Source organism: Solanum lycopersicum, chromosome 6, assembly GCF_036512215.1.
Source record: "Solanum lycopersicum chromosome 6, SLM_r2.1".
NCBI lineage: Eukaryota > Viridiplantae > Streptophyta > Magnoliopsida > Solanales > Solanaceae > Solanum > Solanum lycopersicum.
Genome location: NC_090805.1, coordinates 15788089 through 15811922, shown reverse-complemented (window position 1 = coordinate 15811922; position 23834 = coordinate 15788089). Strand labels below are relative to the sequence as shown.

At 36.1% G+C, this 23834-nt stretch overlaps 1 protein-coding gene across 4 annotated transcripts; it reads left to right on the top strand.

The window, feature by feature from the left end:
- Positions 1-289: 289 nt before the first annotated feature.
- LOC101265135 (uncharacterized) lies at positions 290-14239 on the top strand. 4 transcript variants are annotated; one of them, XR_011221680.1, is made up of 4 exons: positions 290-1600; positions 2600-5406; positions 13719-13760; positions 13859-14239. XR_011221680.1 is itself a non-coding variant. In XM_004240629.5 (4 exons), the coding sequence occupies exons 1-4, from the start codon at positions 467-469 to the stop codon at positions 13924-13926; spliced, it is 1329 nt and encodes a 442-aa protein (XP_004240677.2). In that variant the 5' UTR covers positions 290-466; the 3' UTR covers positions 13927-14239. The 4 variants fall into 4 exon arrangements, 3 of the variants coding, with proteins under 3 accessions (XP_004240677.2, XP_010321946.2, XP_025887205.2); XM_004240629.5 differs by having other exon boundaries at positions 5322-5406; XM_010323644.4 differs by lacking the exon at positions 2600-5406.
- The last annotated feature ends 9595 nt before the right edge of the window (positions 14240-23834 follow it).

The window sequence follows — 23834 nt, the reverse complement described above, 5'->3', positions numbered from 1 at the left end:
CTTCTTGCTATACACTTATAATTATGCAATATACATACATTTTAATTTGATTCAACTGTATGCAAAATAAATTATACAATTGCAGTGAAATGACCATCGAATTATACAATTTAGGCCAGCGAATTACACAATTGTATATGTATAGCAAATTATACAGTTTTATGTTTGCTATGGAGCACAATTACGCAAAATTTACTATAGCATTTAAATATTAATTTTTTGCTTGCTATATGTGAAAGTTGCCCATATTTTTTTAACACGGATTTACCCTTTTTTTCACATGTTTCAAAGAGAGGAAGCAAAGCCCACTGCGAGTCCGAAAGCCACGTGTGAGTTTCTTTCACTTGGGCAAAAAGCCCTTATTATTATAATGCTTGCGATAATTGAATCAGCGACTAAGTGCCCTTCTCCGCCGCGGACATCCGTTGCAAACGGCGGCAGCCATTTAACTTACTAGATTCCAGTAATGCCGAAGAAGAGTAACGGAAATTCTGACAACCACGACAGAGATGAGCCGGAGGATTTCGTCATACCATCTTCCAGTGCCGAATCACAAGATGCCGATGAAACCGACGAAGAAAGCGACGACGTACAGAATGTTCACAAGGAGTATGTAAGCGATACGGACAAAGAAGACGAAGAAGAGGAGGAGGAAGAAAAAGTCGAGAGCAGCAAAGTCGGTAATACTAATAGCCGGGGAAGGGAGGAGGATTTGGAAGTACAGAAGAAGGTTTATAGAAGAAAGGGGAAGAAAATAGTGGATGGTTGTGGGCTGAGCGAGAGTGAAAACTTGAAAATATATACGAGAAAGAAGAAGATGATAGAAAAAGAAAAGGAGGTTGAAGAAAAGGAGCGAAATGTTGGTGCAAAAATAGCTACAAGCAAAAACAATTACAGTGAGAAAAATATGAATGCAAAGAAGGAAGATAAAGTGAATGAAGGTAAAACGGCAAAGAACAATGGAGATTCTAGTCGTGGAGGCAAAAATGAAAAGAGGAACAACAAGGATGAGAGGAGGGAAGTAGAAGGAGAAACAAAACTAGCAAAAAAGGGAAAGAGCAATGGAGGTTCTAGTCATGGAAGTGTAATTAAGAAGGAAGAGAACAAGAAGAAGAAAAGGACAGATGAAAGAGAAAGAGAAAGAGAAAGAGAAAGAGAAAGAGAAAGACAATCAGCAAAGAAGGCCAAGATCAATGGTGATTCGAGTCAGTTGAAAAAAGAAGAGAAAAATATGAAGAAGACACAAAATAAGAAGGAAGGAGATGAAGAGGCTGAAGAAAATCTAGTGAAAAAATCAAATAGTAATGGAGTTGCAAGTCCTGCTAAAAAGGAGAAGATGAAAAGGGAGAAGGAAAAGAAGGGTAAAACAAACAATGGCAAGGTAAAAGATGAAGCAATTAGCAACGGTACCACCAAAAAGAATGAGGAGAAGAAATTGAAGGCGAAGAGGAAAAGGGAGGATGATGAAGAGGAGGAAGATGAGAAGAGTGAGAGTGCGCTTTACCAATTTCCCCACAATCGAGTTCATCGGATAATAAAAAATGAAAATACTGAGATTAGGATGTTACACGAAGCAACCTTTCTTGTTAACAAAGCTACGGTATGGCTCTACAATCCTTATTCAGTTGTTCAACATTTGATGCTGTACATATAATTTTCATTGTCTTATGCATATTGATGTTATAAAAGAGTTCCTGATAAGGCATTTCTCATATTAATCCTTTCAAAATTCATTCTTTGACTTCGAGGACTTCTATTCAAGAAGTGACAAATTAACACAAATGCAATCTAAAACCTCCAGTGCTCACTGATTTTGGAGATCATTAAACTTATTTTAGTGTTATGTGGACTATGAGAATGCTGCTGGAGGCATTTATAATATACACAATATCTCAAGTACAGAAAGGTGAAGTAAGTTTTGACAAGATCATTTAGTGTAAATGCTGACATTTAGATATATAAGTTAAATCTTAGGTGATTATGACATAATAGATGGAGATCTAACACAGAAAAATCAAAAGAACATTGATGAAATGAAAATTAGTCTGAGTGTGCTATGTGATAGAGCAGATAAGAAGTGTTGTAACACATTGAATCTTGTGTCGTTAAGTACAACCATATTTGCTAGATGAATGGTGTAGAAATGTGGATATTAAGATGAATGTTATGTAGGATACAAAAAATTAGAGGTGATAAGTTAACCACAATGAACCATGTCTTACTACTACTTAAATGAGGATAAGATGCGCGAATTTCACCTAGGTAGTTTTATCGTGTCTTAAGTTAACCACAATGAACCATGTCTTACTATTACATAAGCCTCTGTATGCACTAGTGTTTTGGACGGCGAGAGGCGACAAGGGCCTGCCTCACCATGCGGCGAGGCGAGCGGCGAGGTGCTCGCCTTTTTGAAAAAGGCGCCAGTTAATACCAAAAATTAAATATATTTAATTGCATATATAAATATCCATAATCTCAATAGCAATAACATATATTAGCAAAATATTTCAATTCAAAAACTCATAAGAGAACAGAGGAAAAAAAACATAGAGCAGTCAGCACACTAAACATTTTTCCCTTATTACTTATGCTGATTCAGCAGTGATGAAGGAAAAAAAACAGAGCAACTGAAGAAGAACAAAACTCAATAAGAACTGAGGAAGAAGAACAGAAAAGATTGCACGAGGAAGAAGAGTCGAGGAGCAGCAAAAAAGAGGTATACCTCAGGTCCTCAGTGCAGCAGCAACTCGAAGTCTCGAAGAGACGCGACCGTCGAGGGGAAGTGGAGTCGGGGAGAAGAGATCGCGAGGGGAAGAGGAGTCGTGCAGCAGCAAATTTTGAAAATAGAAAAAAAACCCTAATTTTGACTAATACTGTTAAGTCAAATCTTTTTTAAAAAATTAAATCAAAAAGGCTCCGCCATTAGATCGCCATGGGTTGCCATGGGTCACTTTTTGTATGTCGTCTCGCCTCAGTGTGGAATAGCGAGAAGGGCTCGCCTCGCCTCTTGCATTTGGCGATGAGGCGCTTGCCATTCACAACAGTGGTATGCACCGACTCAGAGGTATGATAATGCGATGACTGAAGAAGGTAATAGACTCTTATTAGACCTGTTGTAAAAAAAAAACTCTTATTAGACCTATGATATCTCGGCTTAAATATTGAATTGGCTAAGAAAAGACAAAATGAAAGCAATTCATATAGGTGATGCCAATTAGTTGGGATTAAGGCTTAGTTGTCTTACACTTATAATAAGTCTGGTTTTCATAGGGAGTCCTTTTGTCGTGTTAGAGACTTATGCCCGTATTACTGATAAGTGTGTGGTTTAGAGAACCTCTAGTTCGGGAGATCTCCTTATTTGCCCCTTTAGACGGCACTGGAATCAAGTGAAATTGAATATAAGTATAGAACAATTTTTTTTGGATTCATGAATCTGACCTCAGTCAATTTGAGGTTGAGGCATAACTGTTGATTGAATTATTGGAGATTGCAGAAGCTGCTTACCCGTGTGAGATTTGGACTGGGCTGCTAAAGGCATACATGATTTGGCCTAATATCACAAATGGAACTCCTTTTTTTTTTCTTTTGAGAAAGTAATGAAAGTCTCTTTTTCAACAGGGATAATAGCATAAGTATAAATAGGAACTTATTGAAGCCACGACAAGTAATATGGAACATAGCTTTGAATATTATTCACATCCTTGAGCTAAAGATGATCTTAGAAATACCATATGCTTAGCTGGCCTGAACCAATCCATGCCTTACTTTCTCTAGCATCTAATTGTGTTGGTGAAATCTTCATGTCTCTCATGCATTGAGGAGTAAGACTGGTGGAACATGGAAATCCTTGTTTCAAAGTCCATTGAATTGGGTAGATGCTTCATAAGTTCATATATTTGGCAATTTACTAGTGTCCTTTTTTGGACCAGAAAACATCTATGATGCTTTCTGATTTTTTATGTTGTGTCAGTGTTGCTTTTCTTTTCTCTGGTAATTTAGTTGCACCAAATTAGTTAATTATTGTAGTCCAGGTTTATATCATTTTCTCTCTACAACATTTTACTTTATCAGCAGAGACTATTTGAAATGATTTTACTGAGCATTGAGGTGTAGATTCTTTACTTTGAAACTGTAGTAGCATTATGTTGATCATTATATGATCAAGATAAGAATTTCGCTCAGAAGTGTAAGATCCGTTTCTGGTGAATTGCTTGCTTCGAAACAATTTCATTGTTCCTTCCTTTTTCCTGTCATATTTTCTTTAGCCTTGGTTGTTTCACTGTAAATTTTCTTTTGTTTTTATGTTATTGGTTCTTCTTTGCCCCTTCCAGCATCTTGTTTTTTTTTTTTTGAACATTGGTAAAGTTGTATTCTTTAGCATTAAGCACATGCTGGCCAGCTTAAAAAATTCACAGCCTTAACCAAATTTACAAGCTCCCTATTAATTTTATAATTTGATCTACATTTTCCATACAGAGCTGTTTACACACAAAAAAGTAAAGATACAAAACAATTCTATTTTACTTTGTGAACGGAATGAGATCTATCTTCAAAACATCTCCCATTTCTTTCCTTCTGCACTGACCACCATATGCATGATGGTATTAGCTTGCACCACTTCTTTTGAGTCTTGCTATACCCCCCTTCTGATCCAACATTTAAAAATATCAGAAGTGTGTTCTGGCGTAGTCCAGCTGCAGCCTGTGATGTTGAGAAGCAGCTCCCAAATCTGTGTGGTGAATTTGCAATGTAAAAATAGGTGTTCGTTTGTTTCCCCAGTCAAATTGCATAGGAAACAACTAGGGACTAGTTGCTTTCCTTTCTTCTGCAACACTTCTTGAGTTAAGCCTGCTCTTTTGATGACTAACCAAGTGAAGCATTTCACTTGGTGGGGATTAGTTTGAATAGGACTTCAGATTAAGATTAAGCCTAAGCCCAGGGTTTTTTAAGTGAAGTAAGCTGTCTATTTGGATTTGTGCTTTCAGCCTATTTGTCTTAGGTGGTCTTCTGGGTTGTGTTATAAGGAGAATGAAGGCAAATAAGAAAAGAAAAGGATAAAGGATTTGCTTTTGAGTTGATTAATTTCAAAGCTTGTGCAACAACAACATAAAGTGTGATCCCACAAGTGGGTTCCAGGAAGGCTGGGGTGCACGCAAACCTGACCCCTACCTACTCTTTCTGATCGACTATTTCAAAGGTTGTGGAAGTTATTAATTTTGTAACTGGAGTAGTTAAGTATCAGTAGCATTAGTTTTTGTCTGCATGTTAACTTGCTACACATGTTTACAATGTCTTCCATAATTTTGGTTGCTTCCATGCAGGAGAAATTTCTTGAAATATTTTGCAGGGAGGCTTATTCTTGTTCTTTTCTGGATCGCAAAAGTTATGTTGGATACAACCATCTGTGTGAGTATCTCTCAATCCATCACTTGTAAAGCTAGATCAACGCGACTTCCTAGTGTAATAGCTAGACTTTTTGATGTTACATTTTAATCATGGGTAGTGTTTAAGCACATGCAACATGCGTGTATGTCATTTCTGTGGGAACAAACCTTTAAAAAAATTACATAACCAATATTCAACAAATGTGTTTGAATTATGAAGTAAAAATTGATTTTTTCTACAAGCTTTAACTAACTTAATAAAGAAAAAAAATGCCCCACACTGTCATTCATCTTTTGTGGGTGGTAAACATTAATGAAAAAGTGGAGATAAAACACTAATTGTGTGCATAGTAGATACACATTGGCATGTCAACCAAATTTAACCGTGTTTGGCTAAGAGTTTCAGGGAAAATCTTAATAAGGTGAAGATAGTGTTGCTAGATAATGTTGGCACTAGATAGAGAAAATAATGTAATGAAAGTTACCAATTCTTTAAAAAGAGAATAATGTTATGAAATCAAGGTTAGAAAAAGAAGACTTACGTGTACGTGTTGCATTCAAACTCCAAGATCATACCATGAGTATACTCACACACATCTTTTCTAAAACAAAGAATGTCTTTAGAAAAATATGAAAAATAAATGAAAAGAGAACCTACTGAGTGAAAACGATATCAGATATTTGCCACCAACAAAGTATACAAGCATGATCATTGTTGATAGGATTAATAACCAAAAAAATGTAGGTTGAACAACATTTCAGCAGCTTGTTCTTAAAGTTGGGAGATGAAAACTTTGTTAGTTATCCTTACCAAATTAAGATTTCATAAATTTGATTGGGAACACAAAGATATCATAAATTTTTAGAGGATAACCAGTATATCGTACTTGTATGTTGGATTTTATATATTTGTATGAGTAGTGAAAAAGACTTACAAGATGGAGCTTATAGAGGAAGTGTCCTTTAAACTCCTATTTCTACACGTTTTCTAACGGTTAAGAGAGATCTCATTCACTTTTTTTTCTTTAATCCGTTTTTACTGCATGACTTGGTGCATATTAAATTGACTATTTCAATAATCTGATTAGATGTGTTGAGTATTATCACCACCCTAACTACCCTAGCTTTGATTGGCAACCAACAATCGCATTATTTGCCAGGAGAACCGAACAACATAAAAAAATAGCTAATATAACCTGAAAAGAATGATGAAGTCTAAAAAAACCAAATCATAGATTACAAATTCAATGTAAATGAAAGGAAATATCTCAACAAACCCAACTAGAGCCAAAATAACCCAAGTCCGTAGAATCTATAAGAATCAGTACAAGTATCTCATGTTGAGTATGCAAACCCCACTAGAAATAAGGAAATAGAAAGATAGATAGATATGTGACTTCTGTGGATCTAGAGCATGGTTCACCTCAAAGCTTGTAAAAGACTTGGTGTCAGGTGACTCACTCATCAACCGAAGCGTTAGCTAACACACTTGCATATGTAGCGGATAGGGTTTGTCACAAAGACTAAGTAAAGTCTAGCTCTGTTCCATCTCGTACCTAGAGCAAGTAAGCAATACACACACACACACACATATCTCTGTGTGCGGGCTCACTCGCTCGTGTGGAATGAAGATACAATATGCTAAGGAAAATAGTATACAAAGTGTAGAAGAGAGATACCAGTCATGTCAAGAAGAATGAGATGATGAGATGCAAGCTAACGTAGTACAACAATACACACCAATAAAACCTTAGAATTGCGGAGGGTAACTCTAGCCCAACTGTCTTACCATGCAGAACTACAAATTCTCGGATTGCGGAGGGGAACTCTGGCCCAACCGTCTTACTACACAACAACAAAACCTCAGATCTGTAACTCTGGTCCAACTGTCTTACCATACACAATAACAAACTTTCTTAACCCCTAAAGGTAACTCTGGCACTCTTCCATTTCGGCTGTGAATGGTGGCTTTGGCCCAACGCCTTACGCAGAGTCTGTTCGAGATGTGGAGGGTGACTCTACCTTAACTAGCTTTATATACATCCGAGGACATGTAAAATCAAGTAAATACATCAATCCTAAGGCTAAATAGCCACACTACCATACAGTATGATTAATATTCAAATCACAATGTATCTTGAAGATATCACCAAATCTCAAAAAGTGTAAAGAAATCACAATTAACAAGTCTGCCGAGCACACACTCACTCCAAACAGGTTCCAGATAGTCAAAAACATATATATAGGCAAAGACCAAGCTTAGAAGAAGTGAAGAACGGTACTCAGAAGTTAAGATCTTCTCTTACCTAGATTCACGTTACAAGTAAGCTCACAAAATCCAAATTTGTGCTCACAGGCCTCATAGCAAATCAATCTAAGCAAAAATATAAAAAATGATTTCAAATTGATGTAGAAAAATTAATTTAGGAAACCTCGGGGTTAAAATCATTTCTTGTGTCAACTTAAATGTGCCGTCGGTCAACTATCTGAGATCAGAAATTGGTCGTCACATTATCCTTAAGCTGTAGAGTCCAATTTTATCAGTCAATTTCTCAGTTGGAATCCACTGGTGGTTTAATCCTTCAACTTTTCAATTTCCTCCCCAATCTAGGGCTTAGGGATCAACAAACTCTCAATTTCCAAGTTCAAATTTGAAACTGAATTTCTAAGTTCAAATTCTTCAGATTAAATCCAACCTATAGCATAGTCTCTTCTTCAGCACTGAATAATTTATCAGTAACCCTTAAATATGTATACCCACATCAAAAAGGTAGTTGAGATCACGAAGAGAACTCGGGGCTTATCTCAAAAAGGGGTTAAAGGTGTATATTTCTGCAGTAGCGTCTGAAACAAACCCTCTTAATTTCTATTGGAAGCTTGCTGCTACTGCGTACCAGAGGCGCTGTGTTTATACTTTATATCTTCAAAGTAGATCCTAGAAAAGTCCAGAGCCCACCTTATAAGGTCATAAACAAGACCCTTAAATGTCGTCGTCGTCAAAACTAACTTGTGGTGTGCTCTTCCCTCAAATTTCATGTCTAAAGAGATGTAATTTAATCGCATGAACAAATAAAATAATCTAATTTCTCCCCTTGGACCCCCTGCTTTATCCTGTGTAAGCCATATTTGTACATAAATTTATTGGCAAGACCTTGTCATTAATTTAGCAATCTAAACTTAGAACCAATGTAAAGAAGCCACCTCTGCAACGCCTTGGCAAGACCCAATGTAACATGTTACCAAATGACGATAATGATGCCCTGATGCTGATTAACTAGTTGAACTTTTCAGATTTATATACTTTCCCAAAGTTTATTAATTTGTCACAAAACACTCTTTTGATGGTTGTCCAAGATAGACGGTAAGTCCCTTACATACTCATTTTTTTAAAGCTTCACTTCCTACTTGGTGCCTCCTATAACAAGATTATATATGTATAAACTCATTAAATTAATAACAGTCACACTTAAGATATAATTTAAAAGTTTATACTAACCGACTTATGACAATTAAATGAAGCCACTCAATGCATTGAATGCAAATGGAACTTTTACAAGATGTACAAGTATACACTAATTATATCTAAAATTCCATTTATTAGAATATATATATGCATTTATTATGTACAATAATATAATAGGGTAATGTTTAAGGGAAGAGTAAAAAGGTTTTTCAACTTTGATAGACATTTTAGTAATTTAATTTCTAGAGGGTTCATAAGTAGTTACTTGTGGAGGTGTTTGGGAGTTCCTACTTCTACAATAGGATGGAAAAGAGAAAAAATTTCTAGGAAAGAAGAGGATAGAGACCTATATCAACCTACATGGGCTCACAAGCATCAACATTGAGGAACAAAAGTGGCTACAAATACAGTTTGAAGAAGTTTTTGGGTGCATTAGAATTTGTGCTAGTGACAAAGCACAAGGGCCTGATGGATTTTCAATGTGTTTTTATTAAGTCCCTTCGGATATTCTGAAGAAGGATATCATGAACTCTATGCAACATTTTCATGAATATCAAGTCTTTGAAAAGTGCCTCAATGCCATGTACGTTGCTCTCATCCCCAAGAGGCCGATAAGCCTTACGGTGGGATAAATAAGTTGGTAAGTAAACGCCAGATAACTTTCATAAAGAGAAGAGATTATGGATGCTGCTCCCCTTGAGTATGTGGATTTCAGATTGAGAGGAAAAGAACTGGGCATCATGTGCAAGTTAGATTTAGAGAAGGCTTATGATCATGTCAACTGGGATCTTCTTCCAAGTATACTCAAACAATTGGGGTTTTGAGAAAGGTGGGTTAAGGCTTCTGAGCATGTCAACTGGGATTTTCTTCTAAGTATGCTCAAACAATAGGGTTTGGATGAAGGTGGCTGAAATGGATTGTTTTTGAATTATAACTGTCAAGTTCTTAATTATGGTAAATAGAGAACCTGTAGTTTTCCTTTTTCCATCTGGGGCGGGGTCTCAGACAGGGTAATCCTCTCTCACCATTTTTATTCATAATAGCCATGGAAGGTTTTAACAATATGATGAGGCTGACAATTCAAAACAGGTGGTTGAAGGGATTCAATTTGAATATTACGGCAGGACTGGAAACATGTCATTTGCTTTATGAAAGTGTGTATCATAATCTTTTGCGAGGACAAAACAGAGTAAATTAGCTTCATCAGGGTGTTGTTTAACTTTGGAAACAAGTCTCAATTTTATCGTAAATTTGAGGAAAAGCAGCCTTCTACCTACCTATCAAGTGGCTCAGATGCGGGGACTGGCTAACATCCTGGGGTGCACAGTAGGTCAACAACTCCAATTGTTAATCTGGGCATGCCTTTGGGCACCAAATACAACGACTTGGAAATGTGGAATGGGATGATAAAAATACAGAGAAGAAGCTAGCCAGGTGAAAATCTCAAAATCTTCCCTCAGGGGGAAGACACATTTATTTAGTGCTAGATTCTAACCAACTTATGTTATGTCCTTACTTCCCATCCCACCAAAAATGTTGGAGAGGCTAAATAAACTGATAAGTGATTTTTTTATGATCTGGAAACAAGGAGAGGAGGGGGTTTCATTTAGTTAACTCGGAAAATTGCTCAACTTTCCAAGACATCATGTGTCCTTGGTGTTAGGAGTCTAAAAATACAGAATGACTGTCTTCTGATCAAATGGTTGTGGAGGTATGTGGAGGAGGATCAAACTCTATAGTAGGAAGTCATACAAAACATGTATGACCAGAGTAACTAATGGAGTACTAATGTTGTTACAAACCCTTAAGATGGAATTTTAGCATGGAAGGCAATAAGGGCTCTCTGGCCTTAACTATCAGGTAATATCACGTACAAGGTGGGTAATGGCGACAGAATTCTTTTCTGAAAAGAAGCATGGAATGGACTGTGGAGGCCTTGATGAATTCCTTCCCTGATTTATTTTCACTTTGTAGCAAACTGGAGGCCACAATAGTTGAATGTTGGTTCAATGGATGGGTATCTCATTAAGGAGACATCTGAATGACAGGGAATTAAGTAGAGTTGCACAACTTTTGTTGTAGGTCGATGGTTTGAAAGGGATCTCTCCAGGTCCCATCACAATTAAAATAGAAACACACTGAGATTCTCAGTGAGCAAGCTACAAAAGACGTGAGAACAATCAGGCTGTGGAATAGGACCATGGAAGTAGGTGTAAAGAGCTTGAGGTCAAGTGTTTTTCTTAATTGTTGGTGGTCAGAAGAACTTGTCTTGTACGGGAAGTGTAAAAAGGAAAGGGTTCCAAATAGTATCTAATTTTTATGCAATGAGGCATAGGAGACCAATAGCCATCTGTTTTTAAAACATATGCTGATCTTTTTGTTTCTGGATCAGAAGTTTGGGGGGGGGGGGGGCAAGAGCTTAGAGAATCCCAGCATGCATACGTTGGACAGTTTGTAAAGAAAAGAATGAGAGATGTTTTGAGGATAAATTTTATTCTATACCAAAAGTTAAATGGAAATGTATAGCATCTTTGTTGGTATAAAGAGGAAGTAGAACAAATAGTTGATCTTTTAGGCTCTTTGTAATAACTCTTGCTACGGTGTCTCTTTTTGTAGGTATTCAACACGTCATTAATGCTAAGGAATACAACACTGCCATTTTTTTTAAAAAAATAAGGGTTTATTACATATGCGAATTTGAGTTAACATAAAACAAGAAAATATCTTAATTTGGGATTCTTAATTGCGACATAACACTGAAGAATATTCAATACGGTATTCTTCGATTATGTTTGATGTCCAAACAATATTTACTTTCAGTCTTACCGCATGGAGAGGTATAGATATAGATCATCTATCTGGTCCTAACTAGTTTGGAATCATTGCATTGAAGATGTTATAACTTTGAGTTCTCAACTATGACTTGAATGTTGAAATTTTACTTAGTTACTGTTGTAATTTTTAGCATAATAAGTTGCATAGCTTTAGGACGAATTTGAATTTTAAAGTGCTGCTAGGTTTTGTTTAGATATTTTTGGTTTTTTGTTTTAAGATGGCTATTGAAGTCTTCCTATGCTTCATAAAAATATTGAGACCTGAGAGACATTTCAATTAATATTTTGAACCCTCTTTGTTGCCTCATCTTTTTAAAAATCCATTAATGGTACCAGTGCCTCATTGATCTTACATGATTCGAGTTCTTCCAAGAAACTAGTTTCAATCATTTTCAACCCGTGCTTACAATCACCTTAACTTGCATCGCAAAAATATAGCTTAAAGCTCACATTTCGAATCTTTAGCCCAAAACACCATTCGATATGCAATTATGTGTCCCATATATAACAATATTCAAAATATTCATATTTCTTTTCTTTCTACAAAAAATGATTTAGAACTTGATATACAGTACTATACACCAATATATAATATTATTCTAAATTATAAGAGGTATTTATGCACCAATATGCAATAGTAAACATATTTTATACACTATTATACAAATATATTCCTCTCATCAAGATCTACCATTTGGTTCTAAGTTTGGATTTTCGGAGATTGGGAGAGGGCGGTGGCCCCATGGCAGTCCTCTAGGGCACTTTAGCTCCTCCTTTGAGCCAATTTAGGTAAGGAGTGAAAATCTTGGATAAATTATGTAAAGGAACATTATGGGCTGCACTAGAGTATATAATTATCTCTAAAAATATCGAGACACATTTTCAATAAAATGTTTTCAAACCCTTTTTATTGCACCAACTTTTAAAAGAACCAACACATAATTATGAAGAATATTTTATAAAGATAATAATGACGAATAGTTTACACTGGTTTTTAATTGTTCTTTGGTTTCATCAGTATTTATATCGTCTCAATACATACATATGGTTCTAAATATCTATAAGATTATATAGTTGGTCCCAACTAGTTTTGGATCGAGATCTTATTGTTATTCTGTTAATTCAAGTGCATGGCTTCAATACAGTTAAGGCCTGCCTCTTTTTTCTTGTTCTCTACCACTATTCATGGGCTAACTCATCCCTAATTTTTTTTTAAAAAAAAAAGTAAAATAAGAGAAAAATAATCCACTTATTATATAATTGTTCATGTTGAGTTCAAATGTCATTTCTCAAATTGCTACCCGTGCAACACATTTTAATGAAAATTTTGGAGGAAGAAAATATACAATGGAACAGAAATAGGATTGGTGGATATAATGATCCTGAATTTGCAATTTTGCCGTCCTACACTGTTCCTATTATACCTGTCTACCTCACACAAGGTAGGACTAAGGTCTGCGACACCCCACCCTCGCCTAACCCCACTTGTGGGATCTCACTGGCTATTATGTTGTTGTTCGCTATTCCTATTACCTTTTGATTTGTTTGGCAATTCAGTTCAAAGAGTTCAAATTAGACCCAGGTTGTGATTGGAACACTGTTTGTTATTGTGATTTTTAAGTTTTATGCACGTTCTGTCAATGTAAATAATATTTTACACTATCAGGTCATAGGATATGTATTAGGCAAAAAATATGTTACTTGTTGTAGCAGGTAAAGTTGATCTGATGGTGTAAATATTAAAACATTGACGGTGTATATTACTTGAACTCTGTCATTATAGTGTTTCAATTCAGCTGAATTTTGAACCATCAATTCTCTGGAATTCTGTTTCCTAAACTACTATAATGTTTTGGGGTCCTGATTGTCGTGTCAATTTAAGGAGAGAACTACGAGCAGCTCAGATATAATCCATGAAACATGTTGTAACATCTTATTTAGTAAACTTGATTGCTGTAGTTATAAGTACAACCAATTTGTTTATGAGAAGTCACTTTATTTAGCATAATAACTTCGACATGTTTTTGGTTGTTTCAGCTTCAGTTGTTTCCAAACGACCCAGATTTGACTTTCTGTCAGGTATCAATTACGATTTGTCCAATAACCAATGATGTGGCTCTAATAAGAAGTATTCTTATCTTTTCCGCTGATTTCTATGATGCTATCTATGTGTGCAGATTTTATTCCCCAGAAAGTAAGAGCTGAAGATGCTTTGGCTGAAATCCCCAAGTCTGCGGAGACATGATCATGGTGATCCGGAGTTCATGCCTTGTACAATTAATTTTTTGTTGTTCGTAGACAACCACTTGCTTCAGTAGCTAGCTATTAAGGGCAGTGACATAGTTTCCGATTTGCTTCATTTGATGACTGTTGGTATCAAGTACGTGATATATCTAATGAGAAAAGGCTAGGGGAAGAGTGTTAAAAAACTGGGGTTTAGGGGTGTGAATGCACTTGTGTTCTGATCAATTTAATTTCCTGTAAATAAAAATGTATTCTCTCTGAAGTCTTGAACATTTAGGTTGACTTAAACGATAGATGCTTACAAGTTTCGATCAGGTATTGTGTATCGTTGATTAGTTGAAGGTTCCAAGTTCAAATCCCAGGCCCTAATTTTTAATGTACAACCATGACTTTCCCACAATTTTTTTTTCAAGATTAATCGGTAATTCCTTTTTCAGTTACATTAATTTACTAGTTAATCATATTGGATTTTTACGTGCTTATTAGTTTTAAAGTGAATAAAATGTTAAGTAGTTAGGGTTAATAATCATTGACGAAACTTTAAAACTTATGTATGAACCATCTTTCATTCTAACAAAATGATTTGACAAAAGTCGTTGAAAAATGATTAATGAACTATTTAAATCTACCATACTAACAAAAAAGGAGAACGAGTTTCTAGCATGGAGATGACATAATCTTGCAAATCCAGGGCCAAATTTACTGTAGCAAGTCCAGAAAAACTGGGAACGAATACATAAACCTTTTGCAACCGCTTTGCGCCAGGTAGCTTAGGTTTTATGCATTGAGTAGTTGTACATTTGTGCTTACTATGTAATGTATGAAATTAATAATTTGGATTGTGTGTAGACCTTCGTGCACTGAGTGAATTCAGTGGAAAAATGGTTATAGTTCTACATAATTGGGTTAGTACATAAGTAGAGAGTTTGATGACTTGTCATGTAACGACCCAAAGGTATCCACTGGATGTTACCAACATATGAGACTCAGAAGTCCCACACAAGTCTCTCGTAGCAATCAATGCATAATATACTCTCGAAATAAGCAAGAATTTAAAGTTTTCTTCATACACGAAGAATACTTTCATTAATACGCAAGCAAAAGATTTTAAAAAACATCTACCTTTACAATGTCTCATTAAACCATCTAATACTTTGAGTGTACAACATAGGGACTAAGCCCATACAAGACTTAAAACAAAGAAGACATAAAAGGAACATGTGGGTCTTGTCCTCAAATCTATGAGGACTCACCAATGCTTCAACTTCAACCCTTAAAAACCTATCCATCATCCATGAATCATGACACATCAAGACTTCCAATTTCCTACACTTTAGTCAAAAAGGGAAAAGAAGGGGTTAGCACATTGAATGCAACCCTTTCAATATCATGAAAAAGAGACGTTTGTATAGAAACATGCTTTCATGACATTTTGATAAAAACCTTCATAATAAGAGTTTGAGAGACATAAAACAAGTCAATAATCACACATAATACAATATCCACATATAACAATATATGAACATAATCACTTAGAATCCATTTAAACATTTAGATCCCCTACTAAGGTTATCCTAAGACCCACCTAAGTAAGATATGAAGCAGCCGCCCATACAACCCCTTCACACACACCTATGTGATCCTCAACAATACCTACAGTAAAGATATTTCCTTTTCATCACATATCACAATAATAATATTCAATAATGTAAGCCTTTACATCATTTAGCCTCTCTACCTATTGTTACTCTAACACTCACCTAAGTAAAACATGAAGAGGCTGCCCATACACTCTCTTTCAAGCCTACCTAAGAAATCCTCAAAGCTACCCTAAATAAGAACCTTTCTATTGATCATATATTAGCTAAGTCAACAATACTCATTTAGACCTTTAAGAGACATTCATCAATTGGAGGGCTTCACACTATGGTCTTGGAAGACCTAGGAAACCTCATCCTAGTATCTTCAAAGCCTACTCGCGCCATGTATAGATAGCGTTCCATTCCACTACCTACACGTTGTAGAACTTCTCCAATACTAGAATACATCCCACATGATGAGAATATGCATTAACCAACGTAGTATATATTAGCTAGGTACAAAATCATGAGTCTACCCTACCCCGTGAAGGGTGTTCTACTTGCCAAGGGTAGAACTAGGACACATACCATGTTGGCACATGGTTAAGGAATATCAAGGGTTTCTTTGTACTCTAGTCTCATCTTAAGTAAAGCCACTACCACAAGCATATTCATTCGTTTCTTTGCCTTGTTTCTCATAGAGTAAGTTCATTCACATAAAGGTGTATGAGAAGGTACCATTTCTTATTCTTACCAAATCATAATACCCTTACCAAGGGTGGGTCCACAAGGGCTGCCACTCAAGATCTATAAGGATAGCTCTTATGACTTCCTTAGAGATGGTTTCATGCCATTCTAGCCAACCTATCCGTGAGTCCATCATTCCACTCAAGAAGGATTACCATTACGATCTTTCACTTCAAGACTTCTATTAACCTTCTTTTCTATGTTCAAGGTTCCACGTTCTTGACCTTCTTTTCATATTCAAGGTCATACATTAGTCATCCCTGGCACTACCATAAGTCTACTGATCCTAACTTTCATTCATCAATCATTCATACACATACATGACAAGGGTGCGTAACCCTACCAAGTCAAGAGATCACATATCCACATATCTTTCATGTATGAAGAAGAGGGACTAGGTTTACCAAATCAAGACACAACATTCATCATATCACTTATACAATATCATTCAAGTACCAAGTAGGGACACTAAGTCTACCACACAAGAAAAAACATCAAACACATATAGAAACTCATCATAGTCTACCATAGTCACATATAATCATTTAAAATAAATCATATTTTAACCTCACACATACATATAGAACATTATCATATAAGGCTCTTCTTAGTCCTCCATCACCATATACCCTCACTTAAAGAAGAATCATAACATTAACATTCATACAAGCTCACATAGTCATCACATAAGTACTTCACTTCATATCTTCACATTATAACTTCACTTTACATATTCATATAAGCCATAACATCTTTTACACGATAACATTACTTCACATAAACATCTTCACATTATACCTTCGTATAATACCTAACATGATACTACTATAAATCACATAATAATGCCGACAAGGCCATGATCATCACATAATCAACACATAAGCACCGCCATCATAAGTGGACCATACCAATAAATAACAATTCTATATCAATTCTACAATAACTAAGGGAATTATGTCATTTCCTTCTTACAATAGCGAAGATCACCATTTCTTAACATCTCCAACAATTCACAATGTAATAGCATAATTGATCATACAAATAAACATTACATCATAATCTAAATTTCTATCATCATTAGATCATAAGAAATTAACCCACTTTATAGCCAAATTTAGAGATTTGAGAAGATCAAGGGTTCATGGACATTTTCATTGGAAAACATAAATTATACATAAATAACATCATATCTCATTGTTTGAAAACGTTTCATGCAAGAACCCATGACTTAGAGTAGAACTTGGACTTTTTCTTAAACTTTAAAATCTTTGAAATCACTTTGAAATTGTCTCTAAGGTGGTAGCTAGTCTTATATAAAGAAATTCCATACCTTATTAGGAGAAACCCAAAGAGAATTGAAGTACATTGAAATCCATCATCCTAGCTGCATCTTGACATTGAGCTTTCATGGAGGTTTTTGGAGAAAACTTGGGAGAGTTCAATCACTTTAATACTCTTAAAATACCCAATATACCTAAAAAAAATAATCATAATTTAAAAGACTTGGGGTGAATTTACCAAAACACCCCAAGCTTGGCCGAGTTGCAGGTGCCCAAACCAGCCCACCAACGACGGACCGTCGTTTGGACAACTTCCCGTCAGTGGGGCTTTGTTGTTTTGGTTTGAAGCTCAAAATGTGCAGGCTTTCAGGTTCAATCCACTCCCCAAGTCGACAAGCTGTCATTTGAATAACTGGCAGTCATTTAGGGTCATCATTTGACACTGTAAGGAGGCTGCCTGGCAGCTTCTAGCCTTTGAGTTGGGGTCATTATCTAGAGACCCTCGTGGTTCCTAGGTGAATTCTTACACGTAGGTTAAACCCCTAAAAATGCTCATATAGGTATTAGGGTCCTCTCCCATCAATTTCAACACCAAACAACTCACGAAACATGCAAAAGCATACTCGAACACATGAAAGTACGTAAGGTAGTAGTCGTCGAACGTCTTGGTCATTCCTTAATTTTTGACTTCAAACTCAACCAGACTGACTACAAACTCATATACACATTAATTAAGTTATTTCAAAGCCCTTAAAGCACAAGTGAAGCTCTAGTCCAACCCAGTTCATTTTAAGGATCGTTACATGTCAAGGTTTTTAGAATATTTTCTTGAATACAGTTGCTTAAAAAATAGGGTATCCAGTAAAGTAGAACAAGATTATGGTGTACGCTATGTTCGATCTAGTGAAGTAGTGAAACTTAGGAAGGTTAGTAAATTAGGATTAAACCCTAAAAATGAACCCTAATGAAGAATAGGGCTGAACTTGTTCCAATTATATGTTAGAAATGTAAGAATTCGTATGTGATGGTTGTGATTTCATGTTGGTGTGATATATGTTTGTAATTGCTCTATTATAATGCGTGTTTATATGTGAATTTTGCAATATTGATCACAATTGTTGTAAATTACATAGTTGAATGATGTAGCCATGAAATCATAATGTAAATGTATAATCTTGGTGATATACTTGTGATTGTGGTGTATGAATGGGGATCCCATTGCCACATTCCATAAATCTAACTAGGATCAGTTGCTACGCTTTGGCATAAATTTGGATTGGGTTTCCATATTCAGAAGCAACATTGGATCAGATTTCCATGTTTCGACATAACTTTGGGATCGGATTGCCACGTTCCAGAAAGCTAACTGTTTGGGTTTGGGTTTGACCCTACTGCTGCCTTTTTGTTGCCCTGATAGAACATCTTCCAATCTGAGATGATCTATGCTCCCATATTCATGTATATTCCCTGTATAGAACACATAACCACCAGAGCTCGAGTAAATGTAACGTCGGTATGATTGCCCCGATGGGCGGTTCCTCCTAGACACCATGTGAAGCCACCATTTTGCATGTGGTGACCAGCCCACAATAGTAATGCCCTCGGAAGTGGCCCAACAGACTTGCTCCTGCTCCGTAGGATCCACTAGGGTGTCCCTTAGGCACTCCAAATCCATCTCCCTAAGTCGGTTCTCATATGCATGGTTTGGGACCTCTTGCACCTTGAGTGCCTTGTTGATAGCATAGGATTTTAAGGGAATGTAGACTGTCCAGACACGGAAGGAAGGATGAGGATCCTCCCAGAACATAGCAAAAAGAATGTCATAAAACTCCCTCACCCAGGTAGAGCATGCACTCGGGGAAGCCTCAATCAACGAAAGCCACCCAAACTCGGCTAGACAAGCCTAAAATCTAGGAGCCTTCTCCTCCACCTTATGTAGCATGAATGATATCTCACAGTAGAACCCTATGGTGCGATAGTCGTGGTGTCTCTCTCGACTAGCAGCATCAGGAAAACGGGAAAATGGTAAGTTCTCGTCATTGTGTTCAGCCATTTAGAGAGCCTGTAGGGATTCCTGGACAATATAAACTAGTTAGGGAAGGCTGGACAAAGAGAAATAAATTTTTGTCTAAAAGTGGTGGCCTACTGGTGTCATGATCGGGGAGCACCCCCTAAACGTAACCAGCGTCTTCGTCCTCGAAGAGGCCTTAGACTAGGACTTAGCATAGATCATGACATATCATAGATAGAGAAAATGCATAAAATTTAAAACTTTTACATATGAAGTATACTTAGAATTCTCGTTATCATATGTGAAGTTTACATAGAATTCTCATTTAACATAGTCAATTCATTTAAGTAGTCTAATATTGTCTCACATATAACCATCTAATAGATAATTACAAAGTTTGGGCATAGCCCTTACACTAATACGATATGCCACAAATAGGCTTACAACAAAGTCTCAAAAATAAGGAAAAGGTAGAAAAGTGGCATCATTCTCGGACTTGAGGACTCACTAACAACTTGGGAAATATATCCAAGTCTTTCTTCCAAATGGCCTTGAAATCTCTTCAATGGCCTGAACCTACATATTTGTACAAATATAAAGAATATGGTTAGTACAAACCACATGCACTAAGTATGAAAACATATGCAACTAAAACCTTTGAAATCATGCACAAAAGGGACCTTTTATTTAAAAGCATGCTAAGTCATTTTGAAAGCCGTTATGCACATACAAGAGCATATACAAGTCAAGGATGACAACAATATCAAGACAAGTTCATATTCATATACATGTATAGCATCATCATAAATTCACATCAACATTTCATGTTCTAGAGTTCATATATTCAAAGCATACAAGACCCTTACCAACAATACCATCCCAAGCCTACAAGTGCAATGCTCACGTGAAGGCCCATAACCCCACATAATCAAGTAACTAGAAAATAGACCTTAAGTAATTCCTTTACCTCATATAACATAACATAATGTGTAGTCATTATCATAAATATCAATTTTGACCAATATCAAATTCATCAAACGAAACGAACATCATATAAGAGAAACATTATATAGAACCAACATATATGCATTTCATTCATAACATAAGTGCATAAGAATAACCTCATAGGACTCCCCTCAAGGTCAACTTGTGCAATGTATAGGTAAAGTCCCATACCCTTACCTATACTAACTAGTACCCCTTAAGTCACTCTAGTTAGTGTCCATATTATTACTTCCATTCATTCATTTTATTTTCGGGGACAATCGCCTTAATCGATAATAGACCATGTAAGCTAAACATGGAATCCGGTGTCATGAGACCCTACACCAAAAGAAAATGATCTACTTGCCAAGGTAGAAGCATAACATGAACAAATCATTCTAAGTTGATCCATTAGCTAGTGTTCCTATGGGGAACTAAGAGATTTAACAGAAACTCATGTATGCACATTTCGATGATAGTCTCCATCCCATTAAAACATTAGTGAACCTACCTTCCCTCTTGGGAAGGTATACCTGTCTTATCTAGTTCACTCTGTTCTAAGCTGAAGTCCTTTTTTGAAATGTCTTTAAGCCTTTCTCAATCATCAATTCTTAATATAGGTGATATGAGACTAACCCCTTGTATAATCATGATCATATAGTATAGAATGAGAACTTCCTTTCATAACAACCCAACATTGGTGAGATCATCACATCATAATCATAGTAATAAAGCACACAAGAATTACTTTCAACATTTCATGATCATACCCATATCAAGATCTTACATTCAACATATTCTTAACATTCCATAATATTCATCATATCATCATCTTCCTATTGTATTCACATAATCACACTTCAACTGAACATCATCATCAAGAATAGACCAACATAATTGAAGTAGAGAAATCATAATCTCAAAAGTCTTACCAATGGCTCCCAAGAATCTCCTTCAAGATCTTACTCTCAATTTAACCACATTCATCCAATAACCTAATCACCATCATCATATAATTTTAGATTAAGCAATAACATATTCAATTCCAACATCCCTAATCATCTATCAACCTAATTCATAGTTAGGGTTAGGGAAAAGGGTTCATTCATGGATCTTTTAGAGAAAATAGGTCAAAGACTAAGAAACTACAACAATCCATCAATAAACAATCATAACTTATAAATATAATGCAATTCAATATCACATTGAATCAATCTGAAAGATAACCCACAAAATTAGATGAAAAGCATAGTTTTAGACATCTTTAGAAACCAATTTTGACGAGCTTATTGGGGAAAAGGATCCAAGAGTGAATAGATTCCATACCTTAATAATCCTTGAAGAATGGTAGAATAAAACTTGAGTCTTGAAGAAGCTTGAACCTTGGTCTTCAATGGGGGTCTTTGGGTAGTGATAGAAAGTAGAGAGACATGGGAGTGAATTGGGTTTGGGAATAATGAGGTGCGTTTAATGAAGTCTAACTCTAACTTGATTAACCACCCCTGAATCATTGATTAATTAACTAACTTACTAAATAATTTCCCTAAAGTTGACATAAATTAGATAGTGAACTAGGGTCCAATCGACGAGTCCACGTCGATGACCCGTCAACTAGACCACAGACTGTACTGGTAGTTCGTGGTTTTGGTCAGAGACTTGGTTTTTGGGACATTTTGGAATATGTATAAGTGTCAAACAATGGCACCAAATGGCGGAGCGTCGTTCAAACGCTGACTCATCATTTGTCCTCGTGGTTGCACACTGCCAAATGGACAATTTTGGGGACAAATGTTGGGTCCTCTTCAAGAACCCTTAGGGTGGTCCTTGGGAGTTGTACTCAGACTTTTCGACCCTAAATACACTCTAATACGTATTCCTAAAATTTTCACCAAATTTGACTTCAATTCAACCCTTTAAACCCATTGAAACACACCAAGGCATACTAACTCATCTTTCACAAATTTTCAAACGTCATGGTCGTTTCTTGACGGTTTGATTCTAACACTTCCTAATCAAGTTAATTACCATTGTTTAAGATTAGAAACACTGTTTTAAGGCTTAGTTCATCAAGTGAGGCTCTAGACTAATCATGGAATTCCGGAGTGTTACATTATCTCACCCTTAGGAACATTTATCCCTGAATGACACCTAAATCCTTTTATAGAGAGAGAAATATACCCAATACTAGCAGCCCATACAACAACAAAAACTTAAAATTATCACGCGTCATAGCTCATAGTACTACTTCACAACTCTATTCAACACAAAATTCAAAGCACTACACATTGCAACTCAATTTACAATTTATCACATATAAGAGCTTAACATTTCATATTACATAATGAGGAACTACCTTCTCAATTTCAACATAATATCAACATGAACATCAAGAGTTACATGCAATTATTCATCTTAGGATAATACAAAACATGCTCATGCTCACTACAATCTCTAGGAGGCAAATATACACATTTCATATAAGTTAAAGTAGAACATAAGAGCATTTTTCATGAAAACTTAGTTTAGCACGAACCTTTACAAAAATATGCACATATGTTGAAAAGCAAGTCAAGTTCACATTATTCATAATTTTATTTTAAAAGGAACTAATAATCTCAACTTTGACTAGGATTAAGAGGAAAAAGATGAGGATAACGGGACTTCATGTCAACCTCGGTCTCCCATGTTGCACCGTCAACAAGATGGTTTATTTATAGAACTTTTGTAGAGGCAACCACTTTGTTCCTCAACTTTTTGACTTGACGATCTATGATCTCGACCGAGACCTCTTCATAAAATAGGTTATCATTCACCCCTAATCCTTCAATAGGGAGAATAGACACTGGGTCGCCTATACTTTTCATGAGCATGGAGACATGAAATACCAAGTGAACCGGAGCTAATTCACTTGGTAATTTCAACTCATAAGCAACTTTCCCGGATCGTTTCACTATCTCATAAGGACATACATATCGGGGACTAAGTTTCCCCTTTTTAATAAATCTCATCAGCCTTTTCATGGGTGAAATTTTCAAGTAGACCCAATCACCTACTTCAATCTAAAGGTCTCTTCTTCTATTGTCTGCATAAGGTTTTTGCCGAGTTTAGACTATTTTCAACCTATCTCTTATCGTTCAAACTTTTTGCATAGCCTTATCGACTATCTCGGGACCAAGAGGTGAAAAATCTCCTACCTCAAACTACCCTACCGGAGACCTACATCTCCTACCACAGAGTGCTTCAAAAGGTGCCATAGAGATACTGAATGGTAGCTATTATTGTATGAGAACTCTATCAATGGTAGGTG

Bases quoted from the DNA above. Each gene is read 5' to 3' on its own strand.
- LOC101265135 (XM_004240629.5), top strand. From the start codon at position 467: ATGCCGAAGAAGAGTAACGGAAATTCTGACAACCACGACAGAGATGAG. The intron at 5,407-13,718 runs GTGAGTATCTCT...TGGTTGTTTCAG, and splicing joins TGTTGGATACAACCATCTGT to CTTCAGTTGTTTCCAAACGA. The intron at 13,761-13,858 runs GTATCAATTACG...CTATGTGTGCAG, and splicing joins CAGATTTGACTTTCTGTCAG to ATTTTATTCCCCAGAAAGTA.